At 36.8% G+C, this 19,887-nt stretch overlaps 3 protein-coding genes across 3 annotated transcripts; all 3 read left to right on the top strand.

The window, feature by feature from the left end:
* Nucleotides 1-565: 565 nt before the first annotated feature.
* Nucleotides 566-1,459, top strand: Smd3 (small ribonucleoprotein particle protein SmD3). Its single transcript, XM_078188026.1, has 2 exons — nucleotides 566-1,066; nucleotides 1,202-1,459. Exons 1-2 carry the CDS (start codon nucleotides 751-753, stop codon nucleotides 1,315-1,317), a joined length of 432 nt encoding a protein of 143 aa, XP_078044152.1. The 5' UTR covers nucleotides 566-750; the 3' UTR covers nucleotides 1,318-1,459.
* Nucleotides 1,460-1,970: 511 nt separating this feature from the next.
* Nucleotides 1,971-7,092, top strand: LOC144473078 (uncharacterized). Its single transcript, XM_078186638.1, has 8 exons — nucleotides 1,971-3,043; nucleotides 3,112-3,256; nucleotides 3,325-3,476; nucleotides 3,607-3,937; nucleotides 4,006-4,435; nucleotides 4,533-4,784; nucleotides 4,850-5,080; nucleotides 5,178-7,092. Exons 1-8 carry the CDS (start codon nucleotides 2,191-2,193, stop codon nucleotides 5,838-5,840), a joined length of 3,057 nt encoding a protein of 1,018 aa, XP_078042764.1. The 5' UTR covers nucleotides 1,971-2,190; the 3' UTR covers nucleotides 5,841-7,092.
* Nucleotides 7,093-8,200: 1,108 nt separating this feature from the next.
* On the top strand, nucleotides 8,201-11,814 carry Osi23 (DUF1676 domain-containing protein Osi23). The gene is made up of 3 exons (XM_078186014.1): nucleotides 8,201-8,767; nucleotides 9,670-9,824; nucleotides 10,718-11,814. Exons 1-3 carry the CDS (start codon nucleotides 8,445-8,447, stop codon nucleotides 11,026-11,028), a joined length of 789 nt encoding a protein of 262 aa, XP_078042140.1. The 5' UTR covers nucleotides 8,201-8,444; the 3' UTR covers nucleotides 11,029-11,814.
* The last annotated feature ends 8,073 nt before the right edge of the window (nucleotides 11,815-19,887 follow it).

The following is a 19,887-nucleotide window of genomic DNA, read 5'->3' as shown; positions in this document are numbered from 1 at the left end:
TATGTATATATATATTAACGTCATTACGATTTAACAATTTTTGAAACGCTTTAAGCACTTTAGGTTCGTATATAGCTTTACGAGAACTCTTTACTGTATGTATTTCTACATCCCTTTTCCACTCACCCCCTCTAATCTCTTGGCTCCTTATATATATTTTTTATTTTCCAATGGCATCTTCTCAATGAGCTGCTATAAATCTCTTATCTGATCGCAAGAAACATTTCTGCCGATGGTTCTTAACGTTTATAACTATAGTGGACTATATTTATGTATATTTAAAAAGAAAATATATATAAATTTATCGCCCTAGAAGACGCTGTGACCGGTACGTAGTTCTCTTAACAATTTGTAAATGACTCACTCGAAAAAGCGTTTCGACTTACTTTCCGTTCGACAGCCAATAAATAAATGGTTATTTCCGATGGAAGAATACTTTTTGTGTCAGTCGAGTTGAATTATCATCTGATCACTCGGTGGACAAGTCGGCCGTCGTTTGTTGGCGCGCTTTTCTTTCTCTGAAATTGAATCTGCTCACGTGAGCCGTGAAACGCATCCCCTCCACATCGTTAAGTGCTAGCTGCAAGGGAACGTTGTTGTAAACGTTTCGAGCCACAGGAAAAGCAAGGTTAGAGTGCATACGTAAGAATTTCGATATTGAAGCATTTTCATCGGTGAAAGAGCAAATCTCGACTTGATCGAGTAAAATTTCGTTTGCGAGGATTCAAAAACCGATCAGAAATCGCCGCAATGTCGATCGGAGTACCGATAAAAGTACTCCACGAAGCGGAGGGTCACATCATAACCTGTGAAACAAACACTGGCGAGGTGTACCGGGGCAAATTGATCGAAGCTGAGGATAATATGAACTGTCAAATGCAAAATATCACGGTAACTTATAGGGACGGACGTGAGGCGCAGCTAGAAAATGTTTATATTAGAGGATCGAAAATGAGATTTCTCATATTGCCAGATATGCTGAAGAATGCGCCGATGTTCAAAAGACCGGGCGGCAAAGGCTCCGGAACTGCTGGCAGAGGAAAGTCTGCTATTTTACGTGCTCAAGGTCTGTGTTCAGTAAATCTTATTAAATACAAGTCTAATAATTCTATATTAATCTTTTTTTTCTTATAAAAGTGTTCCCTGTAAATGTATTATCTTATTTTTAGCGTAGTTTAATTTCTAATGATACTTTGTTTAGCTCGTGGCAGAGGTGGTAGAGGACAAAACCAAAGAGGCAGAGGTACAGGCTCAGCTCCTTGGCTCAATCAACAAAATCAACCAGGAGGATCTCAAGCAGGAAGAGGACGAGGATAACCTATGTATGAGGAACATAATGATATGAGAAGAAGAAATAAAATAAGCCTGTGACTTTTACAATGTTTGTGAAGAATGTTCTCCAAATTCCGACTTATCAGATTAAGGAGTATTAATAAACGAATATAATGTCTTTTCCATTTTTCTTAGCAAGTAATTGTAGTTTGTTTTTTGGTGAAACCACAGAGTAAATAGTAAATAATGTTAATATGGTTTGCATATTCTATATTATAAATTATATAAAGTAATTATATATGTATTCAATTATTCAGACAATTTTCGTTTTATGAATTGAATGGAAGCGAATAACTGGTGGTCTTATACGTATATAGTGACAAAATGCTGAAACCGATAGCCAATTAATTCCAATTTCATCGATCAGATGGCACCACCTACTTATTTTATGATGGCTATATAAGTTACAATTTTTTTAATGTAGCAGTTTATTCAGCTCAGAATTTGTTTGTGCAATAAATACAACAGAATATAGTTATAATGCTACTATAATTCTAGATTTTCACGAATTAGATATTGTTCAAAAACTTGCGAGAATTTGATCGTCGACTGTATCTGGCAGCCATCTGACGGCAAACTCGGAAGTTAGAGTTGCCCTAACTGCTACTACTTAGTGCGACAGGATGTCGACCCTGCGGTCAACCTCTGTTCACCACCAGGCGAGATAATTACTGTTGACGCGAGGGTCGCCAAGGATAATGTCTGTAATTGATTATTAACCTGTTTGGAAAGGAAACACTCGTACACCGTTGTGCCTGTTTCTTTCCGTATTGATTGGTACCAGTCCGTGATTTAAAAACAGGAAGGAAACTCTAAAACGAAGCGACGATCTTAACAGTCAACAAAACTGTATTCGGTATGGAGAAAAGTACCGGGCGGAGATACGAGGAGGATGCAACGGAGCAGTTGGTAGATTACAGCAAAAAGTACACGGAGAGAAAATCGGCTGTTCACGATCATCCGATCGAGAGTTCATCTCGAGACGGACGACCCTGTAAAAAAGAATACGGGGAGCGTAATTCTAAGGTAGATTTATTTGGGGATTATGCTGAAACTGACCTAGATCAACCTACAGACTATAGTTTGAGATATGCTGAAGATGACACAGATGATGATGAGAAACAAAGCCCTGAGTATTTTCCAGGTAGTGTACAAGAGGACACGGTTAAGACATACTGTACAGAAGGAACTCCATATGAAACACCTTTCAATTTCTCTACCGCAACGTCCATGTCTGATCTCCGACTAGAGGACTCTAAGGAACCTGTAGACTCTCAAAAGAAGCTTAATAAAAAGGTCCTAGACCATAATGGTAAAGAGGATTTATCTTTTAAGCATAATCTTTCTCTTAATTGCAATGAAAATCAATCGCATCTACGTGAGAAAGAATTGGAATCCTCTGAAGGATCTAGAACACGAAAACCTAATATTTCTCCTGAGAAGTTGCATGATTATTATCCTGCCGGGACATCAAATGGTTTCTCTCGTGCTAATTCTCCTAGTTCTCTTAATAGTGCAATAACACAAAGGGATAATGTTACTGTAGTTATTCCAAAAATAAACTCTATGGGTTCTTCAGATAAAATTGATGGTAGATCTGAGAGAGTAGATCGCAATGGAACAACTACAGCAGTTAATGAATTACGTATATCTAATGAATCCGATAGTACTACAGAAGGAAAAAGTAATTCTAGAGTTGTGGATAAAGAAGGTATATTAAATTATTTATCATTTAATATACTGAATGCTTAATATACTGATACATATTGTTTGTTTTAGGAAAAATGGTGACCTTCAGTAGACAGGATTTTTATGCAGAACAAACGCCTCTAATGTTTTCACGTTGTAGTTCTCTTGGTTCCTTGAGTGGTTTCGAACAGCATTCCATTCACGACGATCGAAGCTCTATTGTCAGTGACTTCAGGTAATACATTATTTTATAATTTTAATTGATTGTGACATATGGGCAATTAAATCTGTTGTTTCCAATAGTCGTCGGACTAGTGGCGTTGTTTCACCAAGCGAATTGCCGGACTCACCAACACAAACTATTCCTCCTAGTCCGCGCAATCACAAGAGTCAATGTACGGATTTCATAAGCAAAATACCAGAAGAAGCAGTAAGACCGTCCGTTCGACATTTATGTATGCAATGTTATTGATTGTCAGTAAAAGGAATAGTAGTTGTCAAAATGAATGTTATATGGATTTTAGTTCGTGTTGTACTTAACTTCCAATCAGTTTCTGTAACTCTCTAAACAGAAATTCTTTTCAGCATACTCAAAATGTCATGTTCCACCTACAAGTGTCTTTGAAGATGACATTGCCACTTTCAAAGAAGAGTCTACGCCGATTGAATTCTCTACAGCTACCAGTCTCAGTTCTCTTACTATTGATGACGAGGTCAAAATTCCCAACAACACTAAAGTATTATCAGAAATAAAGGAAACCTCGAGCGACATTAATAGTAGTCCAAAAGAAGATTTGTGTAAAGAAAAGATTGTTACTGCAGAAGTAGAGAAAGACCAAGAGCAAGTTAGCGATGGCGATGAAGATGATGAAGATATGCTAGCTGCATGCATCAGTATGGGTATACAAAACAATAGGTAGCATCGCATTAAAAGTGTTATTTATGGCACAATAGTCTTGGTCTTTAACAGCAAATGTGTTACAGGTACAGACAATCTTTTAAAACATCTACTGCTCAAAAATCTATACAATCTGAGTCATCGAACATGCTAGCACGTTGCCAGAGAACAGGTGTCATAAACAGACTGGAACCTCGAGTTCCTGTTACTAACGTAGACACCTCAGCCACGACTGCCAAAGCAAATAAAAACACTATAGAAGTGGTTGCTTCACCGGATACTGTACACGTTTATTGTACAGAAGATACGCCAGCGGATATCTCCCCCGTAGGTTCGCAGTCAAACCTTTCTGCATTGTCTATGCCAAGTGTCCAAGAAGATGTTGAGAGAATCGAGGAAGATAAGCTCCCCAATGAAGTTGAGTGTCATAGAAATGACCTTTCTGATGAGAGTTCTAATCTTTCGGGGGAAGATGAGAAGATGCTTGACGAGTGTATTCAGTCAGGAATACCAAAGGTAGTTGTTCTATTTCTCGAGCAACGGTGCTCCAATAAATGTTTATTGATTACTTCTGAAGTTACACTTCACTGAATGTGTATTTCCTAATTCCTAGGTACGGCAAATTACGCCACCGCCAACTAGTTCCATGTCTTTCACTCAAAAGACAGAGACATTGACACAGAGATTCAATATATGCGGTACACCGTCGTCATCTCCAGTGGAAACTGGTAACAAGAACCCTATTCTTGGCAAGTCTTTGTGTCGGGCGACTCTAGAGCATGGTAATGACCTCTCAGATGAAAGCCCCAATCATTCTGACGACGAAGCGATTTTAAGCGAGTGTATAAGATCAGCCATGCCTAAGGTTTGTTTTTTTTTTATTGTCAGGAAACTAGAACATATTTTAATCAGATTATGTACTGATTTTAGGTCAGATCGAATATCTCCACATTAACAGGACAACAGTTACCACCAGCTGGAGAAAAAACAAAAGCGAGCATCTCGAGAAAGTCGTCTTCTACAACGTACAGGCAGCGCGAGTATACAAACCGAAGTAAGCATCAGTCTAAAACACCTGTAACGTTTGAAGACAATTTGAGCCTTTCAGAGGAAGAAGAGGACATCATGTTGGCTCAATGTATTAAATCTGGAATGCCCAAGGTAATGGTGATATATTTATTTCATAATCAAATTCAAATTTACTTGGAGCAGATTAAAAGAATCAGAGCAAGGATTTAATAATTTTCTTCATCTTTAGGCAGTGAATGCTTCGTCAAACTCTTCTCTGATTTCTTCAAAGAAGCAACCAGATCAGTATCATAAAGTCAGGCTCGCTCCCAACGGGTCTGCCTATGCAAATAAACATTACACGACTAGAAATGCTACAGTGCAAACGCAGTCAGTTTATAAATCTGATACCGATGCGTCAGCATCCATGGTCGGTGGACCTTCTTGTACTGTTCATTCTGCCAAGATGTCGGAGATTAGGCGTTCTATAAGAAACGGCGGGATGAACATATCCGAGAAAAGTCCGTTGACGCCCTACAATAGAAAACCCTTGATGGATAACGAGCACGGTATCAGTGAAAACGGATCCTCGCGTTTTCAAGTACCCAACTGCAGATCCCCTATTTCTAATGGAACGGACAACGATGACGAAGAGATATGTCGAGGTACAACGAAGTCGAATGTGGCGCCTTCTCGGCACAGCTCAGTAAGCTCTCTCAGCGAAGAAGGTTCGCTTGGGTCCATAGAGGAATGGGCCTTGCTAGAATTGTGCATTGTTGCCGGTATGCCCAGGAACAAATATCGTTTAAAGAGTATGAAGGCCGCCGAAGGCAGTAGTCACGAGGAACGTGACACCATACCAGAGGACAATTACTCTATATGTAGCTACAATTCGTATGTTTGTAAAACATAAGCCAGTTGTTACATATTTTTGGTCCAAACGTATGTTGAAAGACTGACATGTTTTTAAGAAATTAAACAGAAAGCGTTGATGAACAGGCTGATCCGAGGGTTGAAAGAAACAGTCTCTTGTTTATTTTTTTATGTAATATTTTCGACAGTTTGACGCGTATAGCGATCTTCTATATGAGAGTATGTTAGAATAGAACTATAGTGTTCTAGGGAAATGTATCGAGCTATTGCGAGTTTATCCAGTGCAGTTGATGCATCATTCGTCTGTAAGTTTCAGCCAGTTAGTAACTTTAATCGTGTTATACATTATACGAGATAATTGGAGGATCATCGAACAACTATACTGCCCTTCGTATTTACATTTTAAATCTATTTTTAATTGTTTTAAATCGTGATCCTTTAATTGCTTGAAAATTAGTGCTGTCCTAGAATTGTGTCCTTCAAATGCTTCGCAATACATATTTGAATGTATCATGTGCGAACAGAGTAAGCTAAGCAGTGAACAAATCAGTGGTGATAGAATAGGGAAGTATGTTAGCTTCCAAAGTTGATATCGGACAGCACAGTTTAAATATTATACAATATATGTATACAGTCTTATGGAGAAGGTACTTTAAATAAAGTAACAAGGGATGTGTTCGTCTCATCTCATTACAGTGTAGACTGTTAACTGTTAGGCATGAATTGTCAAATTTATGCAATTATGTTTTACTAATGAAACATACGGTTTGCTGTATGATTGGTTACACTATGCCTTGTTCTGAACATTACGCATTGAGTTAATTAAACTGTGACTGATTTCAGTCGCGACATGTAATATTCACTTTGCAAACGAGGATAGTGTACAGTTACAGTTTAAGAGATTTTATTACTTCGCTTATAGATGCTTCTTTAGCCGCCAATGTTTCATTTTAATCGGCAATTATGAAGTATTTCATATATCGTGATCGACGACACTGTGTTGTTATATTATTACAGCATCAATAATAAAGTTTTGAATTATCGATTTATTAAAAACATTACGATTTGATGTTTCAGGATGAAGTATTAAATTTCCCTCTCCTTTTTCCTCTTCTTCTGGTATGTGTATTATGTGCGCATATGTGGCGACGCTGATTCTTCGTAGATGTACCGCAAACTTGCAGATCTGTGACATGACGGATCGCGTACTGTAATTTGTAGTGGAGTATAAATTTGTCGTCTGCAATTGTTACCTTGAACTCTACATTTATGAACAGGAAGAGCAACGTGCATCTGCTGGGAACCGTTTGAAAAGAAAATTATAGTATTTCTTTGAGGTCAATTTGTCGAAGGGACTTCGAGAATTTTTCTTAAGAATTGAAAGTCCATGAAAATCATATTGTAAAATTTGTTTCGGATCTCCTTATTTATTTTTAAGTTCCGAATGATTTATAATTATATTGCATTGATGTTTTTTTAACAAGGATGAAGAGAATAAAAAGTAATTGTATCAATTAAAGATATATTTAGGCTTCTAGATGTATAAAGTATCTTTAGAGAGATACATGTATATGTATAGCAATACCGATAAATTCATTATGAGTGGTCGTTTCATTTTTTAAATAAAAAGAAACTGAGAAATGGTTTCAACAGTTTCTTTAGGATAAGTACGAATAAAAGAAAACACATGATTTCATATGGTAGCGTTGTAAAAATTATAAAATCCGTTAAATAAATTCCACGTGGCAGGTTTACGTTCGCAGGTATATTATATGTATGTACAATGGCTCGATCGTAAAAAGTTCCTACTGGCAGAAAATAGTTGGCTAATACTGTAATTTCTTTAAATAACAAGATTTCAAAGGAAATATCAAAATGAAGAAGGAGACATCGGTAATTCATACACTAATTGGATTTCGTTAGCAGTTTATTTTATTAGGTAGCTGGCACGGCCGCACTGGTCAATCGTAGTCAGAATCGCGTCGTCATGCAACCCTGCAGCTCGTCGATGATTGCAGTTCAGGGTTGCTAGAGCATAAAAAACGCCGCCTTTTGACCGCTGCCTTGTCGCCGTTCGATGAATCGTAATGACCGTCTAACCGGCGTCCTAGCCTATTTCCTGTGCGTATAAATCTTCAACTAGTCAGGCCGAATGGTTTACAGTACATCTCGACCGACGCGGGAAAGACGTCCTCCGGCTGTGCGCGTTAGTGTTCCTCAAGTCGAAAATCGTCGATGCCACACGTTTGGTGAATTTGATCATCCTTATCATTAGACTGTGGATTTTATGCATTTATGATGAAAATATGTAGCTGAAATATAAAATCGTGAAGATATAAAAGGAATACAGTTACGCTGTTCCCAGCTTATTCAAATGATTAAAAGAGACAATTTCTTGTTATCTAATATCTGTTTCTCACAATCGTCCTGGGAAGCTTTTATTTTGCATAAAGATCCGCAGTCGACCTTATCTTGATCCTTAGCACAAGGATCATTAATGGAACCGCCGAGTGCCGCCGAACAGAAAGCAACGCTGACACATGTTCACCATCAGGCACACCTGTCTTGACTCGGCAAGAATTCGAGGCCGTTAATACGATCGAACGAACTTCGACTCTTCTTCGAGGATCCGATTAGGGGAAGCATGTTCATCCCGATGCGGATGCACCCGAGCGCGTTCTACGTGTTCGCGCTCGTACCGATCGCGCTCGGGCATGCCGACGACGACGGGAAAACGAGATGGTACCACAGCTTGAGCAATGTGATCAAGGACTGCCCGTATCAGTCCTGGAAGAACGTTGGCCAGGACGATTTCTTCGAGAATTATCGGAAATGTGTACAGGAACGCGCCCTCGCCACCTTGGATCTGCTGCTCGCCAACGACATCATTCCGATCATTGACGGACTCGACTTAGTCCGATTCCCTGACGCCAAGTCGAATTCGACAGAAGAGAAGCGTACGGACAGGTAAATTTCCAATTATTCATCGGCAAGATCTTCGAATTTGTTTTGTTCAATTGGCTACGATTTTCCGGACTTTATGTCTGATGCGGTCGTTGGGACCGTTCGGATAATCGAAGTTCAATTTCAACGGGAGGCCGCGATGTCTTGAGTTCTAAAACTGTCGCGGTAGTTGGGACGATCTCGACCCAGAGTCTCGTATTCGAGGGTCATTTTTATATTTTATATTTATTATTACTTATTTGATAGAATCTTCGTTATATAGTACTTAACACTTGATGATTAATTAATTTGAGACTGTTGTATGAGTTACAAAACTCAATTTCGTATGCATAAAATGCACTTTGTCATATAAAATGAAGATACTATAAGTCAAAGATGTGATTTTAGATTTACTATCGAAATGGTTTCGAGTATTAATGGTTAAACGAAGCGAGATTTTGAAACTGACGCGATAGTTAGGTCTATCCTAACCCAGGGCGTCATATCTAATTTTCAATCGATGTGTGATTTCCAAAGGTTCGAAGCTGATGAGGCGTTTGGATCTATTTTATTTTATGCAGGTTATCAGAATTAATTTTTAATCGAAGTGATGTTTTTCAGATTTTCAAACACGATTAGCTGGGTACATCTTGACTCAGAGTGTCGTAGTTAATCTTTAATTCATGCGTGATTTTCAGATCTTTCAACGTGGGCAATGGTCGGGTCTATCGCGATTCTGGATATTGGAAGCTACCGGAAATTTGTTGACGGGGTTTTAATGATTCTGCTAAATTTAACAGAAGCTTAACAATTTGCTTCCAAACGGTCGTTTCTGAAGAATTTATTACACATTCCAATATCTATGCGTAAAATGTCACATGTTGCGTACACAGTGCGCTTGACTATGGTATCTTTTCTGTTTGCAGTAAGCCCGAGGATGATTCAAACTGGACAGCAATAATCGTAAAACGGATATTGAGCGTTTTACGCACACATGTTTTCAAAGTGGACGTCGACCACCTGTCCGGCGATGCAGCTACCTTGCTGAATAATTCCAAGCCAAACAGTAGCATATTCGAAGGTTGGTTTTGATTCGTAACTCGCCTTCTCCATTCCGATTCTTAATTTATAACACATTACCTTGTAATCGATGCTTTGTAATTTTGTTGAGACAAAAATGAAATTTTTTATTTATTCTGTAGATGGGCTATGCATTGTTCAGTAATTGTATTGTTATGTTTAATCTTCCTATGCGATTATTTACTGTAAAACTATCGGTGAGAAATATGAGGTTAAATCTTCCTGTTAAATTTTCGCGGTTCTATTTATTTATTTCAAAATCGAGATATTTAAGGATTAAATATCCATAAGGGTTAACCCTTAGGGCTCTATGGACGCATATATGCGTTTGGCGAAAGTCGCCGTTGTGGCCGAAGGACGCATATATGCGTTTACTCTAAGTCATCGGCGTGGACTAAGGGCGCATATATGCGTCTGTCGATTTTTTCGATCAATATGCAGTTACTTTTTTTCAAAAATAATACAGAGGCACTCGTTAGTAATTTAAATAAACACTCGAAATAACACTCTTTAATTATTTAACCCCGTGCAAAAATATTACTATAATTTATTACTGTTGGCGCCTTAAATACTCAGTTAAGTCTGACATAAAGGTATTCCGTCCCCAGCGACCGTCAGCGCTAGCCGCGCGCCGTCCCTACTGACCGTTTCGGCCGGGAGTATTTAGAGCCCTAAGGGTTAATAAACTGTCTCTAAGGGTTGTTACGTTCTAGAGGCTTCGCCGAGATGAAATTTTATATAACGTGGAAACGTAGATATTATAATAGCTAGTTCAATGTTGGCTCGATGGCTCATTTATGGAACCGAACATGCTTCGAGGAACCATGAAATTGGATCGGGTCTCCTTAAACAGTATATTTACCTTAATTGTTAATAACATCGTAATGTTTACAGGCCGCAGGCGGCGTAACAGACGCAGGCAGAACCACATGGTGCCGTTACTGATGATGGGCTTCGTGCTGATGGGTTCTATCCTCATCCCGATGGGATTCCAGTTCTTGGCGGTGCTCGGCGGCAAAGCGTTGCTCTTGGCCAAGATGGCACTGATACTTTCCAGTATACAGGGCTTGAAAAAAATCGCGACAAACGGCGTCAATTACGGGCTCTATCATACTCCGGTGGATCATGGCTGGCACGACAGAAGTCACTTAGAGCCGAGTACGAACGTGGATCACTTACCCTTCCCATTACAATACCGTCCTTAATGTTCTTGTTCACTGAACTGTACTTTTCAAATTGATAATCGTTTGCTAAACGGTTGCTCAAGAGTTCTGCTGTATAGATTCTCCATTTATTAATTAATTGTTGAGAGCTGTCTGTGTGTCTAACCATTGTTTCCTTGATATTCTTCTGTTTCGATTTAACTCTTGCCAAGTTTAGAGAGGGAGGGAGTCGAGGCTAGAGAACTCATAATTGGATATTGTAATAATATGTCGAAAATGACAGTCAATAAATTAATTAATTATTGCGAGTCACTTGTCAGGCGAACATTAATATAATGAACAACTGAAAAGTACTCGTGAGATTTCACTGTTTAATAGTTAATGGATTCGATTCATTCATGAACGTACAAGTGGGTAGCATGTTGAAAACAAGTGTTGTCGTAAATGTTTAATTGTATGTTTCCATTTCAGATTTCTGACGATTTATTTAATTCCCATTTTTATAAAACAATCTCAAAATGTCCGCAGTTATTTTTCTCTCTTTTATATTTCCTAGGGGTTTCAGTTTCACGATAAAGGTGTTACGTTGCCCTCTTAACTGCCCGCGTTATTTCTAAAGTATTTTAAACTGTGTAAAAGAGATTGTACTTTTTTTTTTTATACAAAAGGCGAATCCCGCGATTACTGGAAAGAAAAAGGAGAACGCGAAAAAGCTCTCTGCGGAGTATTAAACAATACGGTTACACTTGATAGCAGCTTGAATTTTTCTGCAGGCTCCTCCGAGTCTCTTTTCCATCTCCAAGAATCCTGTACAAGAACTATGTTTCATTTAGCGCGAAAAATAAACTTATTACATAAGAATTAGATTTAAGGTTTCAGTGTCGGACGTTTAAAACTGTAAACGTTTAACAGTCCCAAAATGATGTACAATGATCACTGATTTCCTGGTTTTATATCTTTTTGTCCACGCAGGAGTATTATGTATTGTAAACGTTACATCTATTGGTTACGCTATAATAGATGTTTAGAAAATGTATTGCATAGTTAAGAACAATTTCGACAATGTTGAAATTGTATAAATTATACAACAATCACTGACCACTTATTTCTATCTTTTCATTTGCGAGCATACTTTTAATTGATATAATTTTCTAGAATCTGTTTGTTCAGGATATAATTGTAATAGAAGTTCATATTTTAGACTATCGCATTGGGGAAACATGGATAAATTCATGTTTCATTTTAGTTATGCATACCAGCAGTTTCTTTGGTGGGAATCAGTAGTACGTGGCAGCCTATGGTCAGACAACCGTGATAATACAGACTGTGAACGAGTCAGTAGAAGCGGGACGGGTTTACCAGGTTGAAGAAATACCTTGAATTTTTGGTTCACAGAACGATTCGTATTATTTCTATTTATTTCCGTATGATTTTTGCAAACTCTGATAATAACATTCCTCAATGTCACTGCGTAATAATCAAAATAATGCTACGAATGCATTAAAAACCATATATCATTGTGTACGACGCTTTATATGTGTACGTAAACATTTGAAATTATATTATATTATTTATGAAACTTGTTTATAACATTCATAATAACGTAAAATAATATTTTCTCGACACAGATTGTTTTTACAAAATTTTAATTTAATTTCTTTACAAAAAATAGAGTCTTACTAAAAAGTCAGGAAAAAATGTATTAAGATACTTCTAGCTTCAAGCAACAAAATTGAAATGTTGAAAAAAATATGATATTGACTATATCATATTTTTCATCACTAGTTGTAAATTTTATGGATCTACGACAAAAACGAGTAGATGAAACACAAAACAGCGACCCTGTTAGAAGAATTTAAAAGTTCGGTGATATTATTTATGACCGATTAAAATGATTCAAGATCGGAATAAATAACTATGCATTTCCTGTTGTTTTGCATAAATATCCACAATCTCGTCATCACAATTATGACAATTTCCTGTAGTTTGGTTTTTATCGTAATTTCCGACATTAAACCATCTCCGGTGTTCTCGCTTGCAAACTATATTGCAGTTTATTTTGCAAAGAGGGACAGACGTTTCGTCCCGCTCTCGCGAAGACGCGGTATCCTTAAGGATCGTCTAGGGCTAAGGGACGTTTTACTTGATCAAACAATCGTCGACAAAACGTTCCCCGTCAGCCGGAAGTTCCACGCTGAACATCGTCGTAAATCTTGCGGACGTGATTTCATAAAATTCAGAAACGTCCCAGTGAATAACTCAGCTACTCGTTGAATGCACCGGTTCTATTCCTGTCCAGAAAAGTGTGCGAACACTTAGTATAATCGACACTTTTCCCGGCGAATGCTAAACTTCGCGTGCGACATTTTTATTCATAGCCAATTCAAATATTTATTGCCTTTCCACCTCGACGCTTCTTCGAAACGTTACGTCGCGCTGTCCTTCTATTTAAGACTTCGTTCGATCATCAAACGAAACTTGGATCGCTGACAACTGGATCTTTCTGTAAAAAACTTGTTTAATTATAAGAAACTAAGTTGGATGAGAAAATGTTTTTCCGTTTTTAATAATTACAATAAATTGAAAACAATGTTAAAATATCCTTAAATTCTTCTGATAATCAAGTATCGATAAAAAGAGTGATTTGACTGTTAAGAAATTAACTTTTCATACGAAAAATTAAGCGTCCAAGTTTAGGAATTTTTCTGGTTTTAATGGTAAAATTTATAAAATGATTTTTTGATAGAAAAATTCTCTCAAATACAATGGTACATTTCGTAACAATACTATAAATATTGTAACATGCGTTAAAACGGGTTCCTTTCTGTCGTTTCTAGTTTTTGATGAGACCAACTACGAAAGGAGTGTTTTTACCAAAAACACACGGTCCGCGATTGTTGGTGCAGCTTATAGCAATTACCGGCTCGGGTAAACATCACGGCCAGTGGTCTTAATTGATCTTGTCCAGGACACAGGGTGTCAGAAACGTCAATGTCCACGCAGCCGATTGATTCTCGCCGTTCGGCCAGTAGCAGGCTCGTGTACGAGCGGCACGAATCATTTGACACCGAACCGGTAAGCGGTTTACGCGCGAACGGCACCAATCACTCGAGTCTCCCTTATCCTCTTGACCGCGACTACGTTCTTGTTTCTATTGTAGTGACCGACAATAAAAATTTACCTCCTGCGGAAGATGTCTTCCACGGCGCGAATTACGAACGATCAAAGGACGAAATGTATAGACAGCTACACTCCGCGACAATACCATCTACAAGACATTATACAAAACAATAGAAATGTACTTTATGTGGAAGAGTTTCTTTCTTCTGTGCACTATACATCGTTGATTATTGGAAGATTTATTTTGATTAGTATATTCTTTTTGATTAGTTTCGTTATACTAAATTTTCTAACTATAAATTATAATTCACACGAACACTTTCTCATAGTATAAACGATAATATCGTTTATTATTATCTTTACTACTTTTACATATCATTGTATGAATTGGCATGATTTTATGTAGCGATTCATAGCATTGTCGTGGATTGTACACTCTCGATCAAAAATTACCGCATTAATTTTTAACGATAAATTGTTTGAAATTGTGATTTCGTGAGGAAAAGTAATCCATTTTAGTCCACTCGAAACGCTTTTTCTCAAGTTTGAAGAATTCTTTAATTTTTAGACACGTTGAAGTAACAAAGTTGATTCAATAGCGAGACATTATAATACCTGCTCCATCCGGAAACTAGTCATCTTACAACCGAGTTAACGCCTCTCAGAGATTTGAACTACTCTCGCAAAGCTTATTCCTTTCTTTGGATTATCCATTGAACCTTCGCCAGGCGGTTGTTACTCGATGGCGCACTAAATCCCCGCTTCGGGCTGACTTATGCGCGTGTAATGCGAATAATTGCCAACGAAAATCTGTGTTCCAGCTTTCTCGGACGCTCTATCATCAATCTATCGAATTGTTCTACCACGTGACATAAACAACTTCCGTTTCTCTATCAGGCATTTATTTACCTTGTCATGAAATTTGTTTTGTTTTCTTTGTAATTTATTTTCTTTGTTTCTTTTATAATTTCTACTTTGAACCTCTTGTCTATTTAGCGGAAGCAAAAACCCGTTTGTTCCAGACTCATAGAGGGTAGATACGAATAAAAGATTCTATCCAACTGAATCAGAAGTTATTTATGATCAAGCAATCTTCGTTCGATTTTACGAAATTAATTTAACTATAGTACGCCATAGTTAGTTAATAACTGTTACGATTAACATAACATAATCGAGTCATCTTGGGAGTGCAGGTTCTAGAAATCTATTACATTTCCAAAGTAGTTAGAGGGTTCCAGGGCACCGTGCGGATCGTTGAATCATTGTCGTATCAACGAATGCTTCTTAGAAGAACCGGAGTTGTCCTCAGACCTTTTACCTCGTCCTTATTAAAGATTCTCTTTAGTCGCTTGCTTCACGATTTCCTCCGCGTCTGCAGCCCATTTTTTAATCATTTCTTGGGACAAAAGCAGAACTCCCTATTAAATTCTGTAAAACATACATTGTTTGAATGATATGGTTGAACCTAGTATTCATGTTTAAATAATTCAGCTCAAACAATAAAGATGTATAACATAAATATTGGTTCACCTCCGTTTTTAAGATACATTTCCATGATTCAGATAGACATGAAATTATTCTTGCTACTTATACACCTTACTACTTGTTTCGATTAATCTTAGTATTATATCTTTGCTCCATGTTCACGTATCTAATAACAATATTTATGGGCACCTTGATTACTAAGATCGGGGTTATCGTGGGCTAGCCATGATTTATCCGAAACGATAATGCACAATATAGAATATTGATCAACCCTGAGCAGTGGAGGAAAGAACGTCGTTTGATTAACCACGTTATGAAACGCAGGATTAAAGAGGATCAAGGGGGATCCAAGCCGGTCATGTTTTATCTGACATAATAGAAAGAAGGGAAAAATTGTTCTAATTAAGACTGGCTCGCTTCACTTAACAAAATTAACGAGCTTACCGTTCAGGAGCTGGACTACCTGCGAGTACATCATAGGTTGTCCCCGTAAAACTGATAAGAGCGAGTCGAGAGAGTTTCGTTGCATTTGCAAACCGGAAACAGCGAAGTGCGAGAAGCGTGGCACAAAGCTGACGGGAGCAACCTTAAACAATCGTAAACTTCCTATTCGAAACGACAGAAGAAGTTCACAGTGACGAAAGAATCCTGGCTGACGTTAATGCGCCGAATAAACGACTGAACAATAGAGATTACGACAGATCAATGATTTTGAATGATCTCTGCCGGCAATTTCTGAACAATTGATAAACTTTTGTTATTATTCACATCAAACAGAAGTGAAACAAAAATGTATTTCTTTTTTTTTTAATGATATTAGCATGATATTAGCACAGAATTTTATCGAAACGGATGTGTTACAGTGAGCGAAGAGAATTGTTTTACTATTTAGTTGTTGAGACGATTGTTGAAGAACGACAATTATCTAGAAAAATCCTGCTTATCATACAGGGGAGATTATCAAATGGAAATTCGTTGTTTCATCTTGATCCCTGTGAATGTATTCTCGTTATCGACGTATCGTGTTAACCGGAAGTTCCAGCGGATGTATTCGGCGATGTTTCCCCCTCCGGGCGAGAAGTACACCGATATCAGCGACCTATTCTAGTCAAATAGATCGCCCATATTTTGTTAAGAGAACGCTCGGAATGCAGATATTTGCAAAATCAATATTGGCGTAGAATTTCGGCAAGGCCAAGGATTCCCAAACACGGAGATAAGATTCGCGGTTCTACAGCTTCTTCGGAGTCGATGGATGCAACGCGTGACATCGTGAAACCTTCGTTGTCTACAAGTAAATAACTAAATATTGTACGAAATCTTCTACGAAATTCCATCGATTAGTGTCGCTAGATTAGAAATTTGACGAATTGGACATTAATAATTTGTAAAATGGAAGATATTGTTCGTATCAACGTAGAGTAATTTATTTAGCGATCTCCATTCCATTTTTATCAGAATGATATCTTTTAGTCAAATTTTTGCGCCTACTTTGACTTTCGTTGAATTGTTTGCGGGAACATGGAATTGCGCAAAGATCCGCAAAAATTATTCATATAGATAATATGAATTTTTGAACATGAATTAATTCATTCGTTAATTTATTCATTAACTTCTATTTCCTTAATATAAGAAAAGTATTTTCTTTAGTAAACTGATTTATATTACTCCACATTCTCTTTTCAATTTGACATATAAAATTTCTATGAAATTTAACAAGTAGTTGTGAAATATTTATAAATAAGTTAAATTATTATACAAGAATGTTCGTAAATCGTTGTGATGTCATATTCTTGACGTTAAAATTACAAGAAGAATACCTTTGACGATACATTATTGTTAAAAATACCTCATTTCCAGGGACATTAACACAGATATCGTTCTAGCAGGATGCTAATGTTTCATTATTAAAGAAATAAATTATGTTTGCTCTTTACATTATTTTCGAGAGCTAACGATAAATTTCTCCGCTATGTTTTCATCGTGAATGCATCGTGGTCCATTATTTCAATCTTAAAATTATACATATTCCCCAACTAGTTGAAATTTTACTATCGCCTGTTAAAATCATCTATAAATCAATTTGATACATACATTAGCTTATAACACAAAGGAGGTCAGCCCTATCTTATCGGGTAGTCAGCTTATTATACTCCGGATTCAATTTTTTCGTTATTAAAATTGAATGTTCTCCTTATTAAAACAGATTGAAAAATATTCAAGGAAATTGCGTTACCGGTGCCCCGTTCGCTTTAGATACCGTTTAAACATACTAAGACGATTAATAAAATTATAAGGAAACACAACGTTGCATTCAGAAGAATCTATTGAATTTGTTAGTCTAAGAATTATTGCTACAACTTTTATGGTTGAAGCACAAAAGTTTGTTCAATTTGATGACTTAATATTTTCCTTTAAAATTGAATTTCTGAAGAACAGAAGGTGATGGAGTAAAGTAATTTTTAAAATCGTGATGATCGTATCAAAATTAACAAGAAATGACGCAGGTGCTGAACAATGTAATCAAAATCTGGAGGTCGATACCGAAAAGATAAATCTCGATTATTTTCATCAGTAAAGTAATCAATTTTGATCAACGTTCAAAGAAGGATCTAGGTCTGTTTAAGAAGGATCAACGTTGATCCTTCTTAAACAGTCTCTATCTCCATTCGAATCTGTTTCTCCACTCTGTTCAAAGAGACCTGGATCCTAGTTAACAGGGTTTACAACCTGCCAGTGTCTATCAATAATCCAAGACCATAAGAGCAACAATTTAATTAGAACGAATTCTAATTAATCATCTTATTCAGCGACTTCATTCGTTTACAGAGCTTATGCCATTTCGTTAAGGAAGGTAAGGATTCAAAATGATATGTTCATGACTAAAACTGGTTGCTGCAATTTGAAATAGTAGAAAGATTAATGTCGACATATCCTTTACATCATATTGGCATTGTTAAAGAAGGAAAGACTACTGTTTCTTGCAATCGATGCAGGCGGCCCAACCATTATTAGACTGTGGCGTTCGTGCAGTTATTGTGCAACTTGAAACGGCGGGATGATAAAAATAATTTAAGTTTATTTTTCCTAACGTTTTCAAATGATTTAGAAGAGAACGAATGTTTAGGTAGCGTTTCCTGCAATTGATACAATCCATTTTAATTTTGCAAAATATTCACAGCCTACCATAATAGAAACTTACAAGAGAAGATCCCCAAATTGCAGTTTAAACAATTATGAAGTATTGGGAATATGTGAAGGCTAATCTCTAATCTCAATTATGCCATTATGCCGTACGAAAGCAGAGACTTCAAACTTTAAAATGAGTTCAGGCTTACCGTTTCAAGTTAAAACTATTCTTTCTTTGAAATTAATAATTCATATTACTTTGACCAAGATTCACTAGATACACGGGGTATTGAGAAAAAAATGTTAACTATTTTAAAAATAGATAGTACTTGCCAAATAAAAGATAACAATGTAATAGATAAAGTAAATAAAACGATTAAGTACATACGTCACAATGCTTAGTTTCAGCTTATTCAACTTATTCAAGGAAGAATGAAATTTCGACTTGGCTTCTATTTAATGCAACTCAATACTTCTATTTTGCATAAATATTTGGAATCTAGTCAGATGCGATTTTTTGTTTCGCTTATAGTGTTTAACTTACTTTTGATAATCAATCATGACATGTAAATAACCGGATATCTTACTATTCCTTTTACATGTTCTACATTATTTCATAATGGATTTCTTCTACTATGATTGATTACCAGTAGCAAGTAAATTGAGCATTATAACTTCTACAGACAAAATGCGTATAACGTCGGATGTTCAAATGTATACACTTTCTTTTCATTAAAAATATTCTTTTTCATGTTCTAGATCTAAAATGTTATACCGTGATTGCTTATCAAAAACAAGTAAGTTGAGTTCTACAACTTCAACAAAAAAGTTGCTTATAACTTTAATTTTTGTAAAATTTGTATTATAAAACTTGCTCCAATAATGTAATTTATTCAAACATTTGTCATGAAACAGTCTCTAAAGTTTACAGAATTGCAAAATAAGAAAACGGTCATTTTTGACAGCGTACACTAGAATTTGTGCATGATCTAAATGATTTCTTTTACTATGATTACTAGAAGTAAGTAAGTTGCGCATTACAACTTCAATGGAAAATTGTTTATAACTTTGAATACAGATATACATGGTTTACCCGCGCTTCTTAAGAGTTTTCTCGACAAGTACCGTCTGCCCTTAAAATATTTCACTTTTTCCACTCAACACCCT

Source organism: Augochlora pura, chromosome 7 (genome assembly GCF_028453695.1).
Source record: "Augochlora pura isolate Apur16 chromosome 7, APUR_v2.2.1, whole genome shotgun sequence".
In the NCBI taxonomy this organism is placed as follows: domain Eukaryota; kingdom Metazoa; phylum Arthropoda; class Insecta; order Hymenoptera; family Halictidae; genus Augochlora; species Augochlora pura.
This window is presented reverse-complemented; position numbering and strand designations above follow the sequence as displayed.

Coding starts and splice junctions, on each gene's coding strand:
- Smd3 (XM_078188026.1), top strand. CDS start 751: ATGTCGATCGGAGTACCGATAAAAGTACTCCACGAAGCGGAGGGTCAC. Junction 1,067..1,201: donor TGCTATTTTACGTGCTCAAG/GTCTGTGTTCAG, acceptor TACTTTGTTTAG/CTCGTGGCAGAGGTGGTAGA.
- Osi23 (XM_078186014.1), top strand. CDS start 8,445: ATGTTCATCCCGATGCGGATGCACCCGAGCGCGTTCTACGTGTTCGCG. Junction 8,768..9,669: donor GAAGAGAAGCGTACGGACAG/GTAAATTTCCAA, acceptor TTCTGTTTGCAG/TAAGCCCGAGGATGATTCAA. Junction 9,825..10,717: donor AAACAGTAGCATATTCGAAG/GTTGGTTTTGAT, acceptor TAATGTTTACAG/GCCGCAGGCGGCGTAACAGA.
- LOC144473078 (XM_078186638.1), top strand. CDS start 2,191: ATGGAGAAAAGTACCGGGCGGAGATACGAGGAGGATGCAACGGAGCAG. Junction 3,477..3,606: donor ACCGTCCGTTCGACATTTAT/GTATGCAATGTT, acceptor AATTCTTTTCAG/CATACTCAAAATGTCATGTT. Junction 3,938..4,005: donor ATGGGTATACAAAACAATAG/GTAGCATCGCAT, acceptor AATGTGTTACAG/GTACAGACAATCTTTTAAAA.